The following is a 20,141-nucleotide window of genomic DNA, read 5'->3' as shown; positions in this document are numbered from 1 at the left end:
TGATATAAATAAATACACGTTTTTAAAGAAGGATTTATATTTGATGAGTTGGTGCCTTACTCTTAATATTTGGCTTCTAATATCGTCTTATACAGAACTATGACAATTAATACCGTCAAGCAAGTGTCTTGTCGATGTTACCTATCAATCAACCATCAATCATCATCAATTCAGCTTAATGCGGTTAATGTTGAACGGAGGCCAAATCATTACTTAAAACAAGTGATATTTGAAATGAGCGTACTCCATTTCTGTATGTGTACTTTAAAAGAGCACAGGGAGCTTTGTTTAAAATCGCATGAGATAATATTTATAACTGTTAAATTGTGTTTGTGGTTCGCGCTCCTAAAATAAAGCCTCACAATTAATTAGCTAAAATACCGGTTAAATTTCAGTCTTTATAGCAGTTTCTCATAATAATAATGTTGGAATTCGTGTTATTTTACGAGAAATCTAGTCTATAGTGAAGAGGAAAATACTTTGTGCCAATTTTAGAACTTAATCTCCGTGCCCAGAATATTGACATTAAATAGGACCTTCGTCTTCGTCGTCAACTGGAAAATGACACGTTTTACTTTAATTATGATTTTAGAATTTAAGCTGCTAATGACTGGTACTAGATAAAGATACTAAGATAAAAAAGCGTTACCTACAACTAATATACGAAAGATGTTGCAAAATCTTTTGTTGTTACAAAAGATTCACTTAAAGATGTTGGTATCTACCACTAACAAAGTTACCGAAGTCGTTTGACATAACTAGATAGTTAATACACAACATACTATCAGCATCCTTACCTCAGAAACGTTTTAATTGGATCACTACACTCTGATAACCCAATTATTAAGTTAAATCAACAGATTACCTGCATCGGATCAAGTTTGTAAGCGACGCCTACCGTACGACGATATCGCTTCAAATTTCACCATACGGGATCGCCAGAGATAAGCTCAAATCGTCGGTATAAAGGGCACGTTATACTGTATTGGCATAGAACGTTTTAATTAAGGGAATGGAGCGGCCAACGGCTGATGTGCACGCTCGCCGTACACAACTTACAAATGGATTAGTCTGAAACACGTTCAATTAACTTATCTGTGGCGATGAACTGTTGCGGTGCCGGTGTCAAGATATGCCACGGTTTGAATTCACTTAATACAATTTGAGTTCGCATTGATTTAATGGAAGCGTGGGCCGTGCGATGTTCGGCTCTACGTCGCCAGTTAGACCACGCGCCACGTTACACAATGAGCAGAATGGTAACTATTATATTTAGACATGGATCTATAACTTTACATATTTGAATTCTTAATTATATATTTAAAACAACAATTAGGGTAAATTAATAATATACTAAAAAGCATAGTCGTTCGTGGCAGAATAAAGCCCGGGTAAAACCCGTATTTAATTTAAAAGACAACTTAACAACAATCAGATTTGCTAGTCATTGACTCGGAACGTGTAACTCCACAGCACAATGAGGTACAATATCAGTCGATTGGGATACAATAAAGGTTATTGTGGAAACTATTAGGCTAGTCGTCGCAGACGTCCAGAGTGCCGCTACAATGGCGATTGCTAGGATTGTCATATTCTGAATAGCCCGGGAACTGTATTATGCAGGCAATTCTGCTGATCGGACATCTTCCTCTTTGAATTCACGCGCTTATTGAGTAACCCATAGAATCGAGAATGCAAATCGCTTATAAATTATACTATGCGCAGGTTTTATAAATATTATATTTAACTGTATTTATTCTAATGAATAAATAGTAAACGGCTTTGATGCAATAACCAGAGGCACGTAGAGATCTTTTATGGCTAATTTATGTTACGTTTTTTTCACACAAGGTTACGTAACTTTTTATTTCATATTGTATTATTATGCATATTATAAAGGTGGTAGAGAGTTGCCATCTAGATTAGGCATTTTGTGTCGTTCATACTACAAAGTTCCTTTTTTGATAAATTTATTTAATTATTAGTACTTTCGGAGATCTCAAGTGTTAACGTTAAACTGTAATTTTAATTTAAATTATTTTTGCTTCGTTTCACTTCTAAAACTATATTATAAAGTTAATGTTTTATTACTTTACGTAATGACAGTATCTACGTTAGGCCATGCAGCTAATTGTGTTGCCATTATTAGCATAACTCGTCAATCATATTCATTACATTTCACGATGCACACATGCATACATGAATGGTGCGTATTAATGCTCATTTAATTGGATATGAGGCGGCCATTACTCATGTACAATGGCCACCTGCTTTGAACGCGACACATACAAGGGGATCAATTAACAATTATCTACAGTGCATGGCTAAGCCTAGCTGTTGTATCTAGGATCCAACGTAATTATAAAACACAAATGCTAATAAGGAGCTGTTAACTGGTTATATGCATTAATGCGACTGCGATCAGTGTATGTTTTAATTGCCTGTGCATACAGAGAGTTAATTTACTCACGGCAAACATGTCTGCACGCGATTCGTTCCCGAATTCGGACTCGATAAACAAATGTTGTGGAACTACAGTTTAAATAAGAGCAGTAAAGTCGGATTAAATACATTTATAAACACTTTTATTTGAGGGCTTTTCTCCTCTTAAAAGTTTCTATGAGCTCAGTACCAACATTACTTTTTTCTTTGGCGTTTTGTATCTACTTATTTTAAGTTAAAAGTTTTCTTAAGCGATAAAACCTGGGACCTGGCTAATTTTTAACGTTGTGAAATAGGCGCAGTTTGCTGAGTGCCAAACTCTTTTTGCGTCGTAAACTTCAGCTTATCTCAGTGGAAAGGTTCGAGTGTTTTTTAGGAATATTACTTCGCCAAGCTATTTAAAGTTCGTAAGGTTAATATTGAAAGTGTTCCTCGACTTTTTAAACGAATATGTATTATTCGTTTTAAGTCCGAACGCAATTTGCCCTTGCTCAAACTTTTTGTTGGAAAATATAGGTATAGATATATCACACGAGAACAAAAACTTTATCTGTATCATTCTTTTTTTTTAAGTGAAGAATTCAAGCCAATGAAGGTTTACCATAATGCTTCATAAAACCAAAGCTGTTCAGTGTACGTATACCTACACATATTTCATAAGCCATTGGCCAGAAAGAAAAAGGAGAAAAATCTGAAATTTATCTTTTTGTATATTTACGATACAATCTAGCATTGAGCAATCAATAGGGCAATAGAAATCACTTAGCCGGCGTGAGTCATTAGTCAACCTGTCCCGTCACACGTCTGTGCCCGCTTACGTAGGTACCTACTCCAACGGTTTAATGAATTTCGTGACATTCAATTTACTACGCTTTGGTTTTAGAGGTCCGTACATAAATACTTAAACGGTTATAGATTTTTTACGACCAGAGTTAAAATGATTAATGCCCCTTATACTGTAGGATTTGTAGGTACTGCATTGCTCCTGCTCTTGGATTTATCCTCCATTCACAAGAGTAAAAATCTCTCTCTATCACAAGAATATAATCTAGTTCTTTATACGATGCGTTTCGGTTCCTAAGATTATCTGCAAAATCAAATCATCAAAAGATCCTTTAAATTATTAAAAACCTAAGATAACGAATTGAGTAGCATCACGAGAAATCCGCATCCGCATCCAGGTATACATATTATGTAGTTTTCATTTTCTGGATACACTTAACAACGAGGATTAAAGTCCATACAATGAAGTTATTCTCGCAGTACCTAAGTGACATGGTAGACAATAAAATGGAGTCGTTTTGTTGGTGTTACCTGTTGTGTGCGTGGAAGGTCAGACGCAGCGGCGGTGGCGGGGGCTCGGGCGGCGGCAGCGCGGCGCGGGAGTGCCGGCGGCCGCCCAGCTGCGCATACGCCGCCGGCTGCCAGTGCCGCACAAACGGCGACAGTGACAACCCTGAAACGAACATTTTCATTAGATTGCTTAATAGGAAAGTATCCTTGTTTGCTGAGATAATATCGAATGAGATATACGAATATTTAATGTGCGCAGTCAACTAACCAGTCCTATGCCGATAGAGTGGAAAGATTTTGGTTTGCTCATCACTTTAAGTATGTGTGATTTCTAATTTAACGCTGATGTATATATGGATGTACCACACTACCACATCAATTTATTTCATGATTACTACCGTTATAACATTATTACTGACCATTAAATGAGGCTTAGCCAGTTATGTCATTATTTCCTACCGCACATTTCGAATGTTTGCCCAAACATATAATTTGGCCATAAATTCATTGTCAACATGTCAGGGACGTACATTTGCATAAAAGTATCGTTAAAACGCAGCCCTCCGAAGGTTTTCAATTAACATTTTCGTAATAAGCATGATGATTGACGGAATTTTAATTGAAATGAAAGTATTCAGATGAATTTACAATTTAAGCCCAAAAAAGAAGAGAAAATAATTGGTTCTTATTTTTTATAGGAAGGTTTTTGCCGAACAATTCCATTAAATTCATTTTACTTTCAGTTAGACTTTTGAATAAAGATCACAAATAAGAAAACTCTAAAAGTATAGTATTCCCCGCTGATTTTCGATTCATACTTCTACAATATACTTCCTTTACTTCGACGAAGATATCTAACATACGATAAAGACATACCGCTCTTCTTCATCGTCACATTCGATATCAAAACAAACATCTCCTCGTACTTATAATCCCAAAATAAATGAGGATTTTCCACGAAGCTTCGTCTTCTCAGAAACAGCTCGAACACTTAACAAATTAATACTGATTACCGATCGACGGGTACAAATTAATACATGTTCGCAACTTAACAAGATCGGTATCAGATAGCTTGCGAACACATTTATCAATCCAAACGGAAATATGAGTCTTAACACCGACGTAATTGGAAAATCAAGTGCGATATATTTCCTGGTTCGATTCCAACTGGGACTTTAGGATTTACACGCGTCTAGCATTCAGAAGTTAGCCTAGATTAGTGACTAGACGTGGTAGCAGAACGTTACGGGATTTATTGGATAGTATCCCAACTTCGTGTGTCAGAGTTATCGCGCTATCGCATTCGAGTGTTTTTACTCTGTTCAAAGTGTGTTCCAGTGTTTTAAAGATGTAGTTTTAGGTAGGTAATATGTCACTTTAACTCTAGAACGATAAAAATGGAACTTTTGAAACTAACCTTATCACACGTACACATTATTAATGGAAATAAAACGAATTCATTCCAAAAACGGATAAAAAATCGAGTGCTGTGAATCTACTTAAAAACTCTCAAAAGACACTTCACCACTCTGTATAAAAATTAAAGACCGCTGAAACGTAGAAATAAACGATTTTCAGTTCATAAGTACTGGAATAGAAAACTAGGAAAGAATAGAAATTACATTAAAATAATAATAGTCTGGAAATATTGGCAAGTGTAATGCACTCGCATGCCAGTCCTCGTGCTGAATGCAAAGTGTATAATTTTTCGCGCCATTTCCCGAAGAACGTGAGACGTGGCCACTAGATGGCGCCGGCGGGTTGGTACGTGACTTTGGTATTGTCGATTAGCCGGGCGCAACCGGGCATAACCGGGTACCGGCCCTATAATACAGTCAGCCGAACTTCCCCCAAGTATGTACAAGTTACCCAATTTCAACTCCTTTGTTTGTCTTCCAGTGAAGTCAGCATAACATTTCGTTGAATCAAATATAAACTCCTAATTCAATGACTTATTCTGATCTGAGCTTTAAAATAAATCTTAGTAAGCTATACCGTGTAAGTGAAATAAATATTAATAGAAAATTATCTAATAAAGAACGAGGTGTATTAAAAAGGCGTCCTAACTATAAGAATGAGACTCATGATAGAATAAGCATCAAAAGATCCATGTTTAAGTTTACATTTACATCTCGAAATAGACATTGAAATTCATTTAAAGTGCTATTCATATATTCGAATTGAAAATTGAAAACAAATGTAACATTTCCATAGCGGGATATAGGAAATTCGTGTTGCCGTGCTTTGCACTTACACTTATTTTATCGCTGAATAAATTGCTGGAAAGCGCTGCGGGTGAGCCCAGCGCAGCGTGGAGAATAAAACAAGCACTTTACGTTACATGGAATGTATAACACGTTAGTTTGATGATATCTATTCTGTTTAAATTTTGAACCTGATATTACTAAAATGTTTATGTTAAACCAACTTCATTGAGAGAGGTTTCAAAATAAATTCAATGTCTTTTTTCTGTTTAAATAAGGTTTTGACGAATTGAAAACTTTTAATTTATGTAGGAAATCGGTCAAGTGCGAGTCGGACTACCAACACAGAGGATTCTTTAAAACCGGAAAAAGTAAAGTAAGTTGAGAAGATTGATTTTGATTAAGCATTTTTTATTTATTTGTTTTAAAAGACGTTGCTTCGTACCAAATTGCAACGGCCCTATCTTTTGATTTTCACAGCTTGAGAGCATTGTAAGCGGAGTATTTGATATACTAACTAACTGATCCTATATGTGTGTCAACTTTTCTTTTCCAGGTATTGAATCCTAAAAAAGTTTAAACTTGTCCTTCTTTTTTCAAACGATAATATTCCATACATAAGCTTAAATAATAACAGTTGCCACCCGCGCCGTTTGTAGACACAAAAGAAAAACGATAGGAAAAAAGGCATAATATAGTATTTACTCATAGGTTTCTTTTCAAATCTGTCTGAACTTCATTTTGAAGGGAATTGCTTTTATTAGAGCTGAATAAAATCAATAGCTCATCCCTCGTTCGTGGCTTAATGAAGGCCGCTTGAATGCTTATTAGCCACGGCACTGAGACCAAGAATGGTTTAATGGAAAATGGGATTCTGCTTCGTCAGTCTACTGGGGCGCACTTCCAGGTACCTGCCTATATAACGTGTCTACATAGCTATTTAAAGGTATGTATGTATCGCATACATTTATGGTACCTTTAACTCACGTAATGTCTAAGGAGGAGAACAGTTTTGAAATTAACGAAAACGTAAAAGTAATCGAACAAATATTTGATCGAAACTGTTTTAAAACTGAATATCTGAAAAAAAGAATTTAACTAAACTATCTTCACCCAGTTTGTTTTACGAAAAATTTCCTCAGCGTTTTCGGATATTATGAAGCTTACGTTCTTTCACCGAGTTCATTCAATCTCCATCAAGTCTGATCAACAGCTATCAAACTAAACTAACATTAAAGTTGATTGTAATTTAAATAAGGTAACTTAAATAAAAAAATAAACTCGCACAGATATAATGTGCGTCAACAAACACTAATACAGTATAGACAAAGTAAAAAATTTCTTCTTAACAACGTTCGAATTGTTGCGGCGTATAAAACTAAATTATTTATTGTATTTGCAGCAAGAGGGTTTTTAGAAATATGTCTATAGCTCGAAATATTGTTAGCATAAAGTTTTTCTTCGATCACAATTTTATTACCACGTTCAATGACATTGCTAGTTTTTAAAAATTCTTAAAAGAAAATTTATCTTAATGGCATATTCATTTATCGTTTTTTGCGTGTGGCAATTTTGATTTGCATTGATTTATTCAATCTTTTGTCGAAAAAATCACAGATGAGAATCAAAAATTTTAAGTAAAAGTGAGAGGAAGATAACACGACGCGACGGCTCCCTGTGAGTACGGTATCTATAAAATAGTAAACGACTTTTGTCAGTTCATTGGTTCCCTGCACGTGCCCGTGTCTGTATAATGTTAGTATTTCGTTACTGTGGTGAGCGGTATAAGATCTCATTAGGGTAGGAGTAGTGCATCCAAGTAGATTCCGTTCGGCATAAATGGATTTCCCATTTGATGCAGCGTTTGCGAACAGAAAGAACTCGAAGGAGGCGGATCTGAAAGCACGGGTTTTGAATACATCCCGGAGTTTATTGAGAAGCAATCCTGTTTATATCGCACTCGTAGGCTTTTGCATCAGCTTTTTATTAAATGAGAAATGGTGAAAGATAAGACTCACTTGAAAAGGCAGCCGAAGAACTGGAAAATATTATTTTATGTCTGAGTTGCTCTTAGTCGTTCCATTTATTTTCTTTTTAATGTAAGTCAACATGGAAGGAAAAACTTTTGCGTTGTAAACTTTTCACCTTTGTCTTATATAAATGAAATAAACAAAGTTCCCGTTAATTCAGTAACTGTTTGAAACATTATCCTGTGACGCAGCCATCAATTTATGCGCATAATATAAATTCCAAAACAACGCGTTTGTTCTGCTGACAATTCTGAGCAAAAATATAATTTGTCTTGCGGAGTATTTGTGTTTCCACAAAGAAACCCGATAGCTGGATGAATGCTTCCAACTCAAGCTTTCCTTAGGTTTAACTAGTCCGGCTGTATGCTATTATGTATTTCCTTTGTCTTTATTTATTCTATGTCTGTAAAGTTTAAATACATATTTCTGAAAAGTATTACAACATATAGAATCAGCATTTATTTAAATATGGAATAATGCACACACATTTTTGCCGAAATATTATTTTACCTTTTAACCTCTGCGATCATCCGTATTTTTAACATAAGGTTTCCTATACGAATGCTAAGCCCGTGTAATACTTTCCAAGTTTCCAAATCTTTTCCAAGCATCGCACCACACATCAAAAACATACGATACTTTGAATTCAGTCGCAGTCGGAGTTCAGTCCATACAGAACAGGAAAACTCAAACATCGAAAAACAATCTTTCCCCAGCTTCATGCCGAATGGAATTTATTTGCAATTGGTAAACAAAAAATCCACAGAAAGTCGGCACAAAATTCGGATTCAAAAACAAATTTGTACAATAAAGTTTCATTAATTAACTATGTCGAGAGTTTTATCAGGAAGAATCACGCTTGTTATAATTACTGTATTACGCACATTTGCTTAATGAATTATCCTTATTTTGTCTATTTCTCGTTTATTTAAATATAGCGATTGACCTTTTGTGACGCTTCAGTGAGAATATTATATTTTAATTGCTGTTTTTGTAAACTCTACTTAATACTCAATAGATCGTAAATAATAATTTTAATAACCAAGTAAGGCATTACAAAATAAACACAAATAAAACAACATAGAAGTTGTATGAACATTTATTGTTAATTAAAGACGTCTTAAATTTTCCGACTTTATACTTTACTTTTAAAACCCAACTTCCTACCATCAAAAACCGGAATATAATTAAAACGGGCTTGATAACACATAACTCGTTTATCATACCGTGGGTAGATGTTTACTTGGCTCCAACAAAACAACTCGCAGAATCGGTCTGCAAGTTTCAAATTTCCTGGATAGCTTTTCGAATCCGGTAGTGAGCTTCCACATTCCTACGTGGAAACCTACTAATACCTCCTTAAATAGGTCTGTTGCGGTTGTGGAAGCGGGACGTCGTGCTACCTTGTAGTATGCTGTCTCGCCTCTTCACTTGCCACTAAAGTTAATTTACCAGGTGGAGGTAGGCTTGCTGTATGGCGTAAGAGATGAGCTTTTAGCACTTTTCCATAAGAGATATGTTTTCGGCTTCTCAAAAACGTTTAAGGTATGTGCCTAATGACGCGCTTTACCAAAAAGGTGCGTTGAATTAGCAGGGAGTGCGCATCTAGGTCAGTTGGTTAGAGAAAACTAGTTTTACAACTCTAACCAAATAAAATGTTTAAATAATTATCTGCGAAAAAGGAAACAGGCATTAACGAAGGTATGTTTATTTCTAAAATGTTGTCAATTAAAAACATGAAGCCATACACCGCAGAGTCTGTATGATACCTAAAGCAGAAATTTTGTTTCATAAATTTGATTTATGAATTTGTGACTTCAGTCAGCAGTTTGTCAAATGTTTGAATGCCTTTATATTGGGCAGCTATGTTCCGCGCTCGATGTTGAGGCCAGCAAAATATTCACGACCCCTGAAGGCCTACCGCCACCTCTTAATATAAAATTTTTTCAAGCGGGATAGAGCTACACGGAGAGTAGCGCCGTCTCGCTTGTATAGTTGCAATTGAGACTAGCACTTGATTTCGACGGTTGACCCCCTTGTCGAGTTTCCCGCGGCTACAAAACTGAACTGAACAGTGAACAGTCGTTGCATCGCTTTTTATTAACCACTCGGACTCGCTTAATCCAATTAAAGTTCCAAGTTTGACCGTCAGTTCACAACTGTGCTTTATTAAAACTGTATTTCATACGGAGAGCTCTAATTATTCTTATTGTTGGATTGCCAGATTTCAGCGAATGCATAAATTATGCCCATCAACTTATACTTTAAATATATTCGTGTTGCTAATAGGCTTTTCCAAGTTTTCTATTTTAGTAAAACCGTTCTATATTTTAGGAGATTAGTTTGAATATAGTTAAGAACTCACATAAAGTTACGGGGATCTTAATTTAAGGCATTTTCGAAATATAGTAATTTTATACAGGATAATAGGATTAAACTGAGGAGTATTCACTTACTTATCTACTTACAAAATACGAGTATTTGAAATTAGTTGAAGGAGGTTTAAATTTCATGATATTACCCTAAGCCTATACTCGTATATTACATTTAAAGTAGTTTTTAATAAACGTGAGGTTTTTATAATTTTAGGCAAACGTAAATATGTTTTATGTGGAATGACTGCAATAAATCATCAGAAAAAAAATACAAAGGGAAACTTATGGAAAGATGTCGTGTAACTGACTGTAAAAATAATAGTTAAAATGGAAATCATTTCTTGTGACATAAGTTATTGCTACGTTGACAAATATTTACGGTACGAAAGGTAAAAAAAAATCTAGCAATCACTTGAAACAAAACCTTACATGAAAAAAATGTACATAAGTGAAGTACTCCCACTAGGATTGATTATTTATAAATTCGGCCCATGCAGTGTCGGTCCCTTCGGGTAGAGTGACATAAACATCTGTTGTTTATTCATCGTGCCCTCCGAATATCGCTACACCGAGCCCTTTCCTTTGACGCGTCTTATTTTGTTTGTAAAACGTGTCGCCTTATAGCTTTTCTTCCTTGAAGATAAGAAAACGAAGGCAATCACTTTACTTCCATACAATTACTAACGACGAATAAGTGACGTCACAGTACAGCTTCTATATTCTTGTCTAACGATGAATACTTAATGAACAACGAGTCATTTGTTTCGATCGTCTTGTGTTAACAAGCTCAGTACGCGCTGTTACTTCCTGAAGACAAAAAGATTAATTGAACGAGGATTCCAAAAATTTGAGTTTCAAAGTATTCAATTAACGAAGATCGCTTATGGCATGACATCAAACTGGGATGTATTAATGAGGTTCTAATTGTCAAACGCTGACAGAAGCACTAGAGTTCTGCTTACAAGGATCAAAGTGAGGCAGTTGTTTGTACGTATGATCGAAGTGACATTCCATTCCCGGTTAGCTCGCTCGGTAATCAAGTGTCATTCATCGAGATGAATCGTGAATGCACTGCACTTGATGTATCCGTACTCCGTGTTTGTTACACAACACAAGTGCATGTGGATGAGACTAGCCTTTGTCGTTCGCTAAACTTGACTGTACGAGCTTTTGCTATCAATATACCATGTTTCATGCTGAATAAACAAAAAAAAACCTGTTACACTAAAATATGAGTAGCGCTTGTCAGCCTGAAATTCTAGAGTTCCTAAAGACAAAGACTATTTATTTGCAATTCTTTTTTACGTAATGGTTGAACTTTTTTGTATCGTAATTTGTAATAAAAAACTCCGTCCGCAAATTCTGTGCAAAATACTTTTTCCTTCAAATATCCGAAAAAGCATATTTTAATAGTATTATGTGTATTTTATTGGCGTAAATAATAATTATAACAAAATTCCTCGCTTTTATCTACGTTTTTAAAGGTCACGGCCTTTTGATCAAATCGATAGCGAGGCTTTATTTAAACACAACTTAATGGTTCTATAAAATATTAAATCCTTTGATTTCATTTCCTAGGTCTGACGAAAAGATCATTGACATATTTACTTATTATATCTACGAGTGTTACACGGTCCTCGGTTCGTCTGTTTGTCAGAAATTATTACAGTGCCTTTAGAGCTTTATAGTGCATTTCTGTGTCTCAAGAGATAAGTGTCGCTTCTAGGTATTATGCGTGATGCATTAATTTGCCACCGTATGTAAACAGAATTATTCAAACATTCTCGCTGTGAGCAAGACTCTTAATATGTACACTAGCGTTCTGCGGGTTTTCATGTACTTGGTAATGTAAGCCAGTGGTAGGAAAACAAGTCATTTTAATAATAGTATTTAATTAGGTACTTTTAAATACTTACTTAACGGAATTGGCCAGTTTGATCGTCGTCTGGCTATGATTATGACCTACTAGTAGACGGGCCTAGACAATTTAGATACATTTTATATCAAGCATTAAAACCTGCTTTACCTTTTTAGCATTTATTTAAATAAACAACATCGCACCTTTGACTCGCTAACCTTAAAACCTACATGCCTTCTGTTCCACGCATTTACATGTTGACGTCATAATATAAAAAGAAACATTATAACGTCGCGTATTAAAATCTCAACAAAACAAAATGCAAAAAAAGGTTTAATTCAGTAAAACTGGGCATCAACTGTTAGAGTGCTGAGTGGGTACAAGCGCAAGCACCACTTAAACTTCGTACCTATCAAATTGTAGCTGGAACCTCTGCAAACGAGCCTGCACTCAAAATGGACCATAAATGTTTACAAGAAAATAAAACGAGATATGAAAATACCGTAAAACAAAGCTGCGTTGACATATTGCAGAGCTCCCTTACATTGTTAAGTCAAAATAAAAAGATATAAACATGAATAAAAGAGAAAAGATAAGGAACGTTATTTATTTTGGGAAACAATTTGGACACAGCAGGAGTCACTGTAAACACCGAGACGGTTTGAACAGGAAAATTCCAAACTCGCATTTATTCTGTCAGAGTATTTTAATTTGAAATTTAAATATTTCGGGAGTAAATCGTACATCCACATCAAAAGACACAATTCTAAAATACCTCTTAAATGAATACACTCTTAATTTCCCTTTATTCCACTCGATGAAGAATTAAACTTAGTATGAAAGACCTAATTACCCATTTCTTTTGTGTTTTGAAAGAAATGTTTTAGCTAAATGTTATCCAGACTGATGCTGGCAGGCCTTGATCACGGTGTCGTAGACTACAGTTAATATAAACACATCAATGACTCATTTATGCTATCTCAGGTGCGTTCCGAATACCAAATACCGAATACATTACTCGAAACGCGTGTCCGAATTTCTGAGACAATCGGAAACTGGGTCATCGTCTAATTCGACCGTTCAATTCGCTAGATTAGGTTTGACAGGTAAGACACAAGCATGTGCGGTTAACCGATTACACTAAGGTAGGCCTCTTCAAGGCAGCCTGCTCCATGACGTCACTCTTTTGTGCACGGCGGTAAACAAATGAATACACATTAGCTATTCACTACATTATGTAATTATGGAACTAAATGGACTTTAGATGAACACAATAATGAAATTAGCATCTCTAATGCACCGAGGATAATATTTTTCTTTTATTTATAGACAGGTGAATCTTAGGAAGTAATAGATTATTTAAACTTTTAACGATCATGTTCAATGGAATAATAAAACTTGAAATAAGGCAATAAAAGTAGAAAAGCCATTAAAGTACTTTAATGAAATTGCTTAGAATTAAGTAAATTTTCAATTTAATGTTAACACGCAATATAAACCCTTATGCCTTTTATAGTATTTCCAATATCTTAGCAGCTTTATTAATTGCACTGCATAAAGAGGGCTTTACGGCATTTACGAGGGCCAGGGAGACGCACCTACAACGTGCTGTCTAATACATTGTATTTTATTGACAGAGTGTTGCCAATCCAGTTTACTGGTTTATTGCCACTAATAACTGCATGAGGGTTATCATCATAAAGAAGAAAGGAATATCAGTGCAAGACTCATAGCACTAAGATATCAAGTATTGATAGCCCTTAAGAGGGCCCTATGTCATATGAAACTTTCGTAGCTATGCCAAATGCAAATTAAAAGGACTCACCCAATACACTCAAAACTTTTGCCAAATTATTAAAACCAATTTAAGGCTTAATTATTAATAACAAAGTTTAATAATGTCTACAGATAATATGAAGTTCATTATACATATACTAACTCCAATTAGTCTCAGTGGGTTGTTTTAGTATTCACGTGGTACTCGACAATTCTACAAAACGTACGAAGCTGAAACGTAGCGCCGGTAAACTCTGACAGACGTTGACTTTACGTCAGACCTAGATTTTTATTAAATATGTTGTTTTTCTTGTAAGCTTCTCCAAAGTTACGGCATAAAAGATTCGTTGAATACTAAATATTACTTACTTTGCCGGAGCTGAAACTAAAATAATATGAAATGAGTAAATAAAACCGTTCCCATTTCATTTTAACTTCAGCCACTAAAGTTTTGATTGTAGTTACTAACGGGTAATAAAACTAGGCATAAAAGGATAATGTTTTAAATGATTATAGAGTTGCTCATAAATACAAACTCATAGCAATGAACAAAAGACTGAATACGAAATATTCAAAGAGGGAAAGCCGAGTGGTTTGTCCATGTAGATGACTGTCACGGTAAATAATCCTTCTGAGTCGGCAACAATAGCCTTAAAGGTAACATAGGTCACACATAAGCCAAGATTGAAAGCAGTGAAACCTTAGCAAGGTTGGGTCTCAAAGCGGAAGAACTACAACCTTCACGATCAGCGACGTGTAACGAGCACACTGTAGGTATTATGTGTTCAAAAAGTGTTACACCATCCGAATTACGTAGTGCATAGCTGGCGGTGGAATCTGCAGATGAGGGCCAAGTTCCATTATACCTTTATGTAAACGCTCCAAATGTGACATAACGGGCATATTTTAGTGCAGGTTTTGTATTTTGAAAAGGGAAAAATAATTTGGACAATGGTGTTAACAAATGTCGTTTTTCTGTGTAACAATTTGTAGGTATATTCGTTTGTCTCTTTAGTGATAGAGAAAGCCTGACGCTTGATGGTAAACTTTGTAAATGCGACGGTTAATCAAATAGCTTATGCCAATTCATGTTTTATTCAAATCACTCCCAAAAAAATCCACTTTTGTATAATTCAGCGTCAGGTTCTCTAGCATAATATGGTGCCTTATTCTCGACTAATGGAAATTAATATGTATTTATGTAACGGCGTGGGAGTGAACGACCTTCCGATAACCTAACCGGCTAGAACCAACTCCAGTCACTGCACTACCTTTGTCTGTCATCTTCGAGAATCGTTCGTTTCGAATATTTTCTTTCCTTTATTCCGTTATTCAAATCAACGCTCCGGTAATAAGAGACGTCCCTTGGATCATCTCCAAATAGCCCGGCCTTGTAAGACAATCGCTAGAGGTCGCTGTTATGTCCAGATCTCCGAAACGTTGACCTCGATATTCTTATGATACCTCCTTCGAACTGTTTTGGATAACTTTGGAAACGAAGATTAGTCGTAATAAGGTGTTTCAATCCCATCATCTTATTTCAATATACGCTTTCTAGCCTCATAAATACCTCAAACTATTTTATTTACAAAACTAAAATACCTACACTTTTTACAACAAAAATAATAATACTATGGGTCATCAAATATATTAAACCAAAACTAAACCCAAAATATAATTTCATCGTTATAGCAACGTAATACTTATATTTTGCACCGGGATTTAAAGGAACATACTTACACTTTGTTTATGTTTTTTCCTGTGGCGAAAAAAGCTCCATGTTTTCATTTTAAAAGTTCAGTATTAATATTAATACAACATTTATAACAGTCAAAAGATTATCCTTTATGGTATACCTACTGCGGAATATCGATAAATCGCGAATGAAATGCGGAATGACTATCTCGTTTGGGCATGCATTCGTTATCATACTAATACGGAGAACATAAATAATTAATGATTCAGCGAAACGAGAGGAACTTTCATAATTGGAAACAGTTGTACTCGACGGCCCTTTGATTCTTTTGTACCTCTACATGTACGTATTCCTATTGTTGCGTTGAGGGAAATGGGAAAAACAAGTGGCGACCGTATGGCGCCGCCTCGCCTACTGTTTATTTTATGCTACTTACGAATTAAAGATATATTACGCCGGGAACACTTCTGCTGAACATGGCTTTTCGATTCGATACGCTGCTCCAATGTAAATAAAGAGTTCGCTTTAACCCGTGTATATTTAATTTGTATTTTGTGAACGTTAGTCCATTCCGATTCAATAGTTGTCAGAATTGCCAATTAGTTTGAGCAATATGAGAAATGGACGCATCCATCAACCGCGAATGTATTAAAATTAAATAATGAAATAGAGAATTCAATTTTAAAGTAAACGTAATATTTAATGCTCGTTCATTCGCAATCGCAGCGGAAATGAAATTAAAGTTATGAATCAATTCTCGTTTATGTAGTTTCGTAAAGTAAAATACCAAGTTGCTAGGTACGTTTAATAACTCACTTTAACTTACTCGTTTAACTTTCTCGTAATTGTTAGCGGCAGCAGAACTTGGAAGGTTTTGTGTCGATCTTCGGTAGGTAAAATTAAAATTTCGTGACGCTTCAGTTCTTGTGAATTTAAAGTTCCATGAATATCGTTGGCAAAGGTGTGATGTAGCTCACGAGATGCATTCGAGTTAGTGTGTAGTTGTGGCGGGCGGTCCCTGCAGTATTGTTGGGCCGGCGCCGCCTGACTATATCACGTCTAGTTAGATTACACTGATCAGGGAAGCTAACGTCGGGTTATTTATTGGTTAGCACCACGCGCCGCACCGCACCTGCGATCCGCGTGGGAAATTCTGATAGAAAATGTATTAGCTACCATCCTCAGGCTGGCTGCCTGTGATAAACTCGCAAGTCGATGTATTATTAAGCTGGTGATCGGGTATTATGAGGGCCCCGCTGAGAAAACAAAAACAAAACGCGAAAGCGCTTGATATATTATGATGGCTTTGTTTGTTTTCGGGTCTTTACGAGTATACACGACAATATTTTAATATTTTGATAACGTAAACAAGACGTGCTATAAAACTTACTACCAAACATATAAACTAGCTATCAAGCTAAAAAAAAACAATAAGTTAGTCATTAAATAATAATAAGTATATAACTAGTAGTACCGAACAAAAAACCCAACTAGAAACTAGTAGTGGCTTTTATAGGAGGAAAGTAGTACAAATCTAAATTTTATTTTTAATTACAACGACACTAAAATTGTTTGAATTTCTATTTAACTGAAATTAAATCTAAGGAAGACATTTACAACAGTAGTTTCTGCAATGTTTATTGTGCCTTTTTGATTTCATTATTTTCGTGTTTTTTAATTCCGACAAGATATCAAAACCAGTATTTCGCTCTATTGATTCTACATACTCTGAAAAGCTTCAATCCTAATAATAACCATATAGAACTAGAACTAATTTGAGTTAAGATTTTGCTTCACAAGGTACTTAAATATTCACTCCAGATATTAATCCTTTACAAGTTATATTAATACAAATATGTAACTTAAAACACATTTACACCAAAATAATGATTTTCATAGAGCGGAATAGAAAAATATTTTAGGTGCCAAAATAAACGAATGGGAAAATTTAAATTTATAAGAGGGTAAATCACAAGAAATAAAAGAAAAATACATACATTTATGTTTATATAAATTGTCAATTAATTGCTTTTCCCATGGAAGAATGAAGAAATGAAGAGAAATCTCAATATTTTCGTAGTAAAAACAATTACAACATTTAAAAAATGCAAACAGCAAATAAGTACGACAAAACTTCAGACAGCGTGCAATAACAATTACATGCAAATTCAATCTCTTGAACTGATATTTAATACTCTTTGAAAACAAAGATTCTTGGAACTAATATCAGTTTTCCCGTCTTTGTGACTTTAGAAATACGAAACACAACAGCTCTACTTCATGAGATCCAAGCTTTTGTGTAAACAATCCTTCAGATTTGGTGGTAGTTTACTTAAGCAGATAGAATTACCCACAAACCTTAGACGTAGGGTTAGCTTTGTCAGACAATAGTAAAATGAAGCCACATTGTGTGTGATAACATCAGACACTACGTTCTGGTAAAGATAATATTACCTATAGCTGCTGTTTATTTTGGGCAAAAAAAAATAACAGATAATCTATTTGAAGTTAATCAGGTTTGTATTTGATACCCCGTTTCATATACACAAGTTAACACAAGCTATTATTAAAACTTTACGTAACAGTCTACAGTAATATGCAAATTTATTAGTGCATAGAAATCATAATAATTCCGTTCATTATCCACATTCCTGCATGTATGATCAAGCAGCAACATTTTACTACAAAATTCCTTAACCTTTACTGTTACTGTTGCTTCTATATATTCTTACAATGTTCCATTTTCATATTACCACCTTAATAAGGGAAAGGAAATGAAATCAACAACCCTATAGGAAGAAGCTTTTATTAAATAAGCGCGAAGACAAACAGGGCACTTAAGGGGAATAACAGGCAACGTAACCGGCCTCTCGATATCACTGGCAGCTTAAGACTAAAGGTATTTGTAAAAAGAATTACCCCCACTATCCAAATTTTCATTTTTACAACCTATCCACGTCACACATTAAACAGATTATGTACACGAACATATTTTTGCTCTACGAAACCCCCGAAGAAAGACTTTGTAAGTCGGATTATCGAATTACTGAACAGATTCTTTTGTAGGTCACTGAGGGATTTATCGTTTAAATTTCTATACTGTTCTTTTGATATAGGGTAATAGTATCAAGCAGTTTTTGTTAGAGCTGTGCGTGTACGTCAGCTACTTTATTTTCGTCGAGCGTTATTCAGCTTTTTGCAAACTATCGAAATCGTAAAATGTGTGGAGACAATAGCGCTATCCCCTTCTGTTTATACGAGAGACGCTCTGACGATCCTCCGTCATTAAGATTTACGAGGTACTTGCTATCAATGACGTCGATACAAAAGGGATAAAGATAAGAGACGAAATAAAGCTTTTATGGAAATCCTTTCCGACAGACGGGGCAGTATAAACACGGACTAGGTATATTAAATATTTAAACCACTAACAGCGTACAAATATTTGAAATGACATAAGTATAGAATTCTTGAAAGACAGAATCTACTAGAGATTATTTATTACACGAAGGGGCAAAAACAAAGTTTCATCAGTCTCTCATTGTTATAATTATTGATGGCCTAGTAAAGGTTAAATATTTCCTGTTTATTTTTAGTTTCGCTTGGCGTTTCGAATGAAAGTGGTTGGTCGACATTGCTTTCGTTATATTAACAGCGAAACCAATTAAAAATTTCAGGTGGAACTAGTTTGTACCAACAAAACGAGTTCAGTGAGACTTATTGGACTTGAATAATTTATACAAAGCAAAACCTGTGCGACTAGCTGTTGACATTATTTACCAGCACACGCTATTATTCTAAAAAAGTATATATGTATATCATGAACATATGAATCTGTTTTCCTACAGAAACTACACACCTTTGTGAAATGGGACGTGTAGCAATAAAAATACTAGGCTATCATATTATACAAGAGGTGGAGGATGTAAAGCGTCGTAGCGTTCACAAGTGCGTGTTCGCAAGTTATTCGAGTACACTCGCATTCCCGCTGGTTGGCAATGAGGGATATTGCAAAAAAATCCAATAACAGTTGTTGGGGGGAATAGGGTGCTCAGGAAATTGGAACGGTGACACCTCGTAGGGCGACAGACTCCGGCACCTGTGCCAATTACACTTAGCGACACGGAAAATTGCCCACATGTGTACCTACCGACTAAATTGTAATTTTCTAGTACAAATACAAATCTGATTAGGCCGAATTGCGGAAAATTTGTTTGATTGACATAACGACTCTACATTATTTAACTGTATATCATTCATATTAGGTTTTCGATTCGTTTAAAGACAAACTTAAACCGATTAAAGAGAACAGTTCTCTGCTATTTTAGTCTATCGACCGGTTTGTTAACATTAAACATTGTCCCAGTGACCGTCAGCTTTCTCACGACCTTGACTTAACCGTTAACATTTCTTTTTCATTTGGTAACCAGCCAAGTTGGACATGGAGAACGGCATAATGTATAGCCA

At 35.3% G+C, this 20,141-nt stretch overlaps 1 protein-coding gene across 1 annotated transcript in view; it reads right to left on the bottom strand.

Annotated features, from left to right (window-relative positions):
- LOC113500765 overlaps positions 1–20,141 on the bottom strand; it is a 99,574-nt gene that overhangs the window by 20,647 nt on the left and 58,786 nt on the right. Inside the window, exon 2 of the mRNA XM_026881653.1 lies at positions 3,757–3,898. Coding sequence (XP_026737454.1) covers positions 3,757–3,898 — 142 coding nt within the window. The remainder of the gene's footprint in view (positions 1–3,756; positions 3,899–20,141) is intronic.

The sequence above is a fragment of the Trichoplusia ni genome, chromosome 14 (genome assembly GCF_003590095.1).
Source record: "Trichoplusia ni isolate ovarian cell line Hi5 chromosome 14, tn1, whole genome shotgun sequence".
NCBI classification, from domain to species: domain Eukaryota; kingdom Metazoa; phylum Arthropoda; class Insecta; order Lepidoptera; family Noctuidae; genus Trichoplusia; species Trichoplusia ni.
This window is presented reverse-complemented; position numbering and strand designations above follow the sequence as displayed.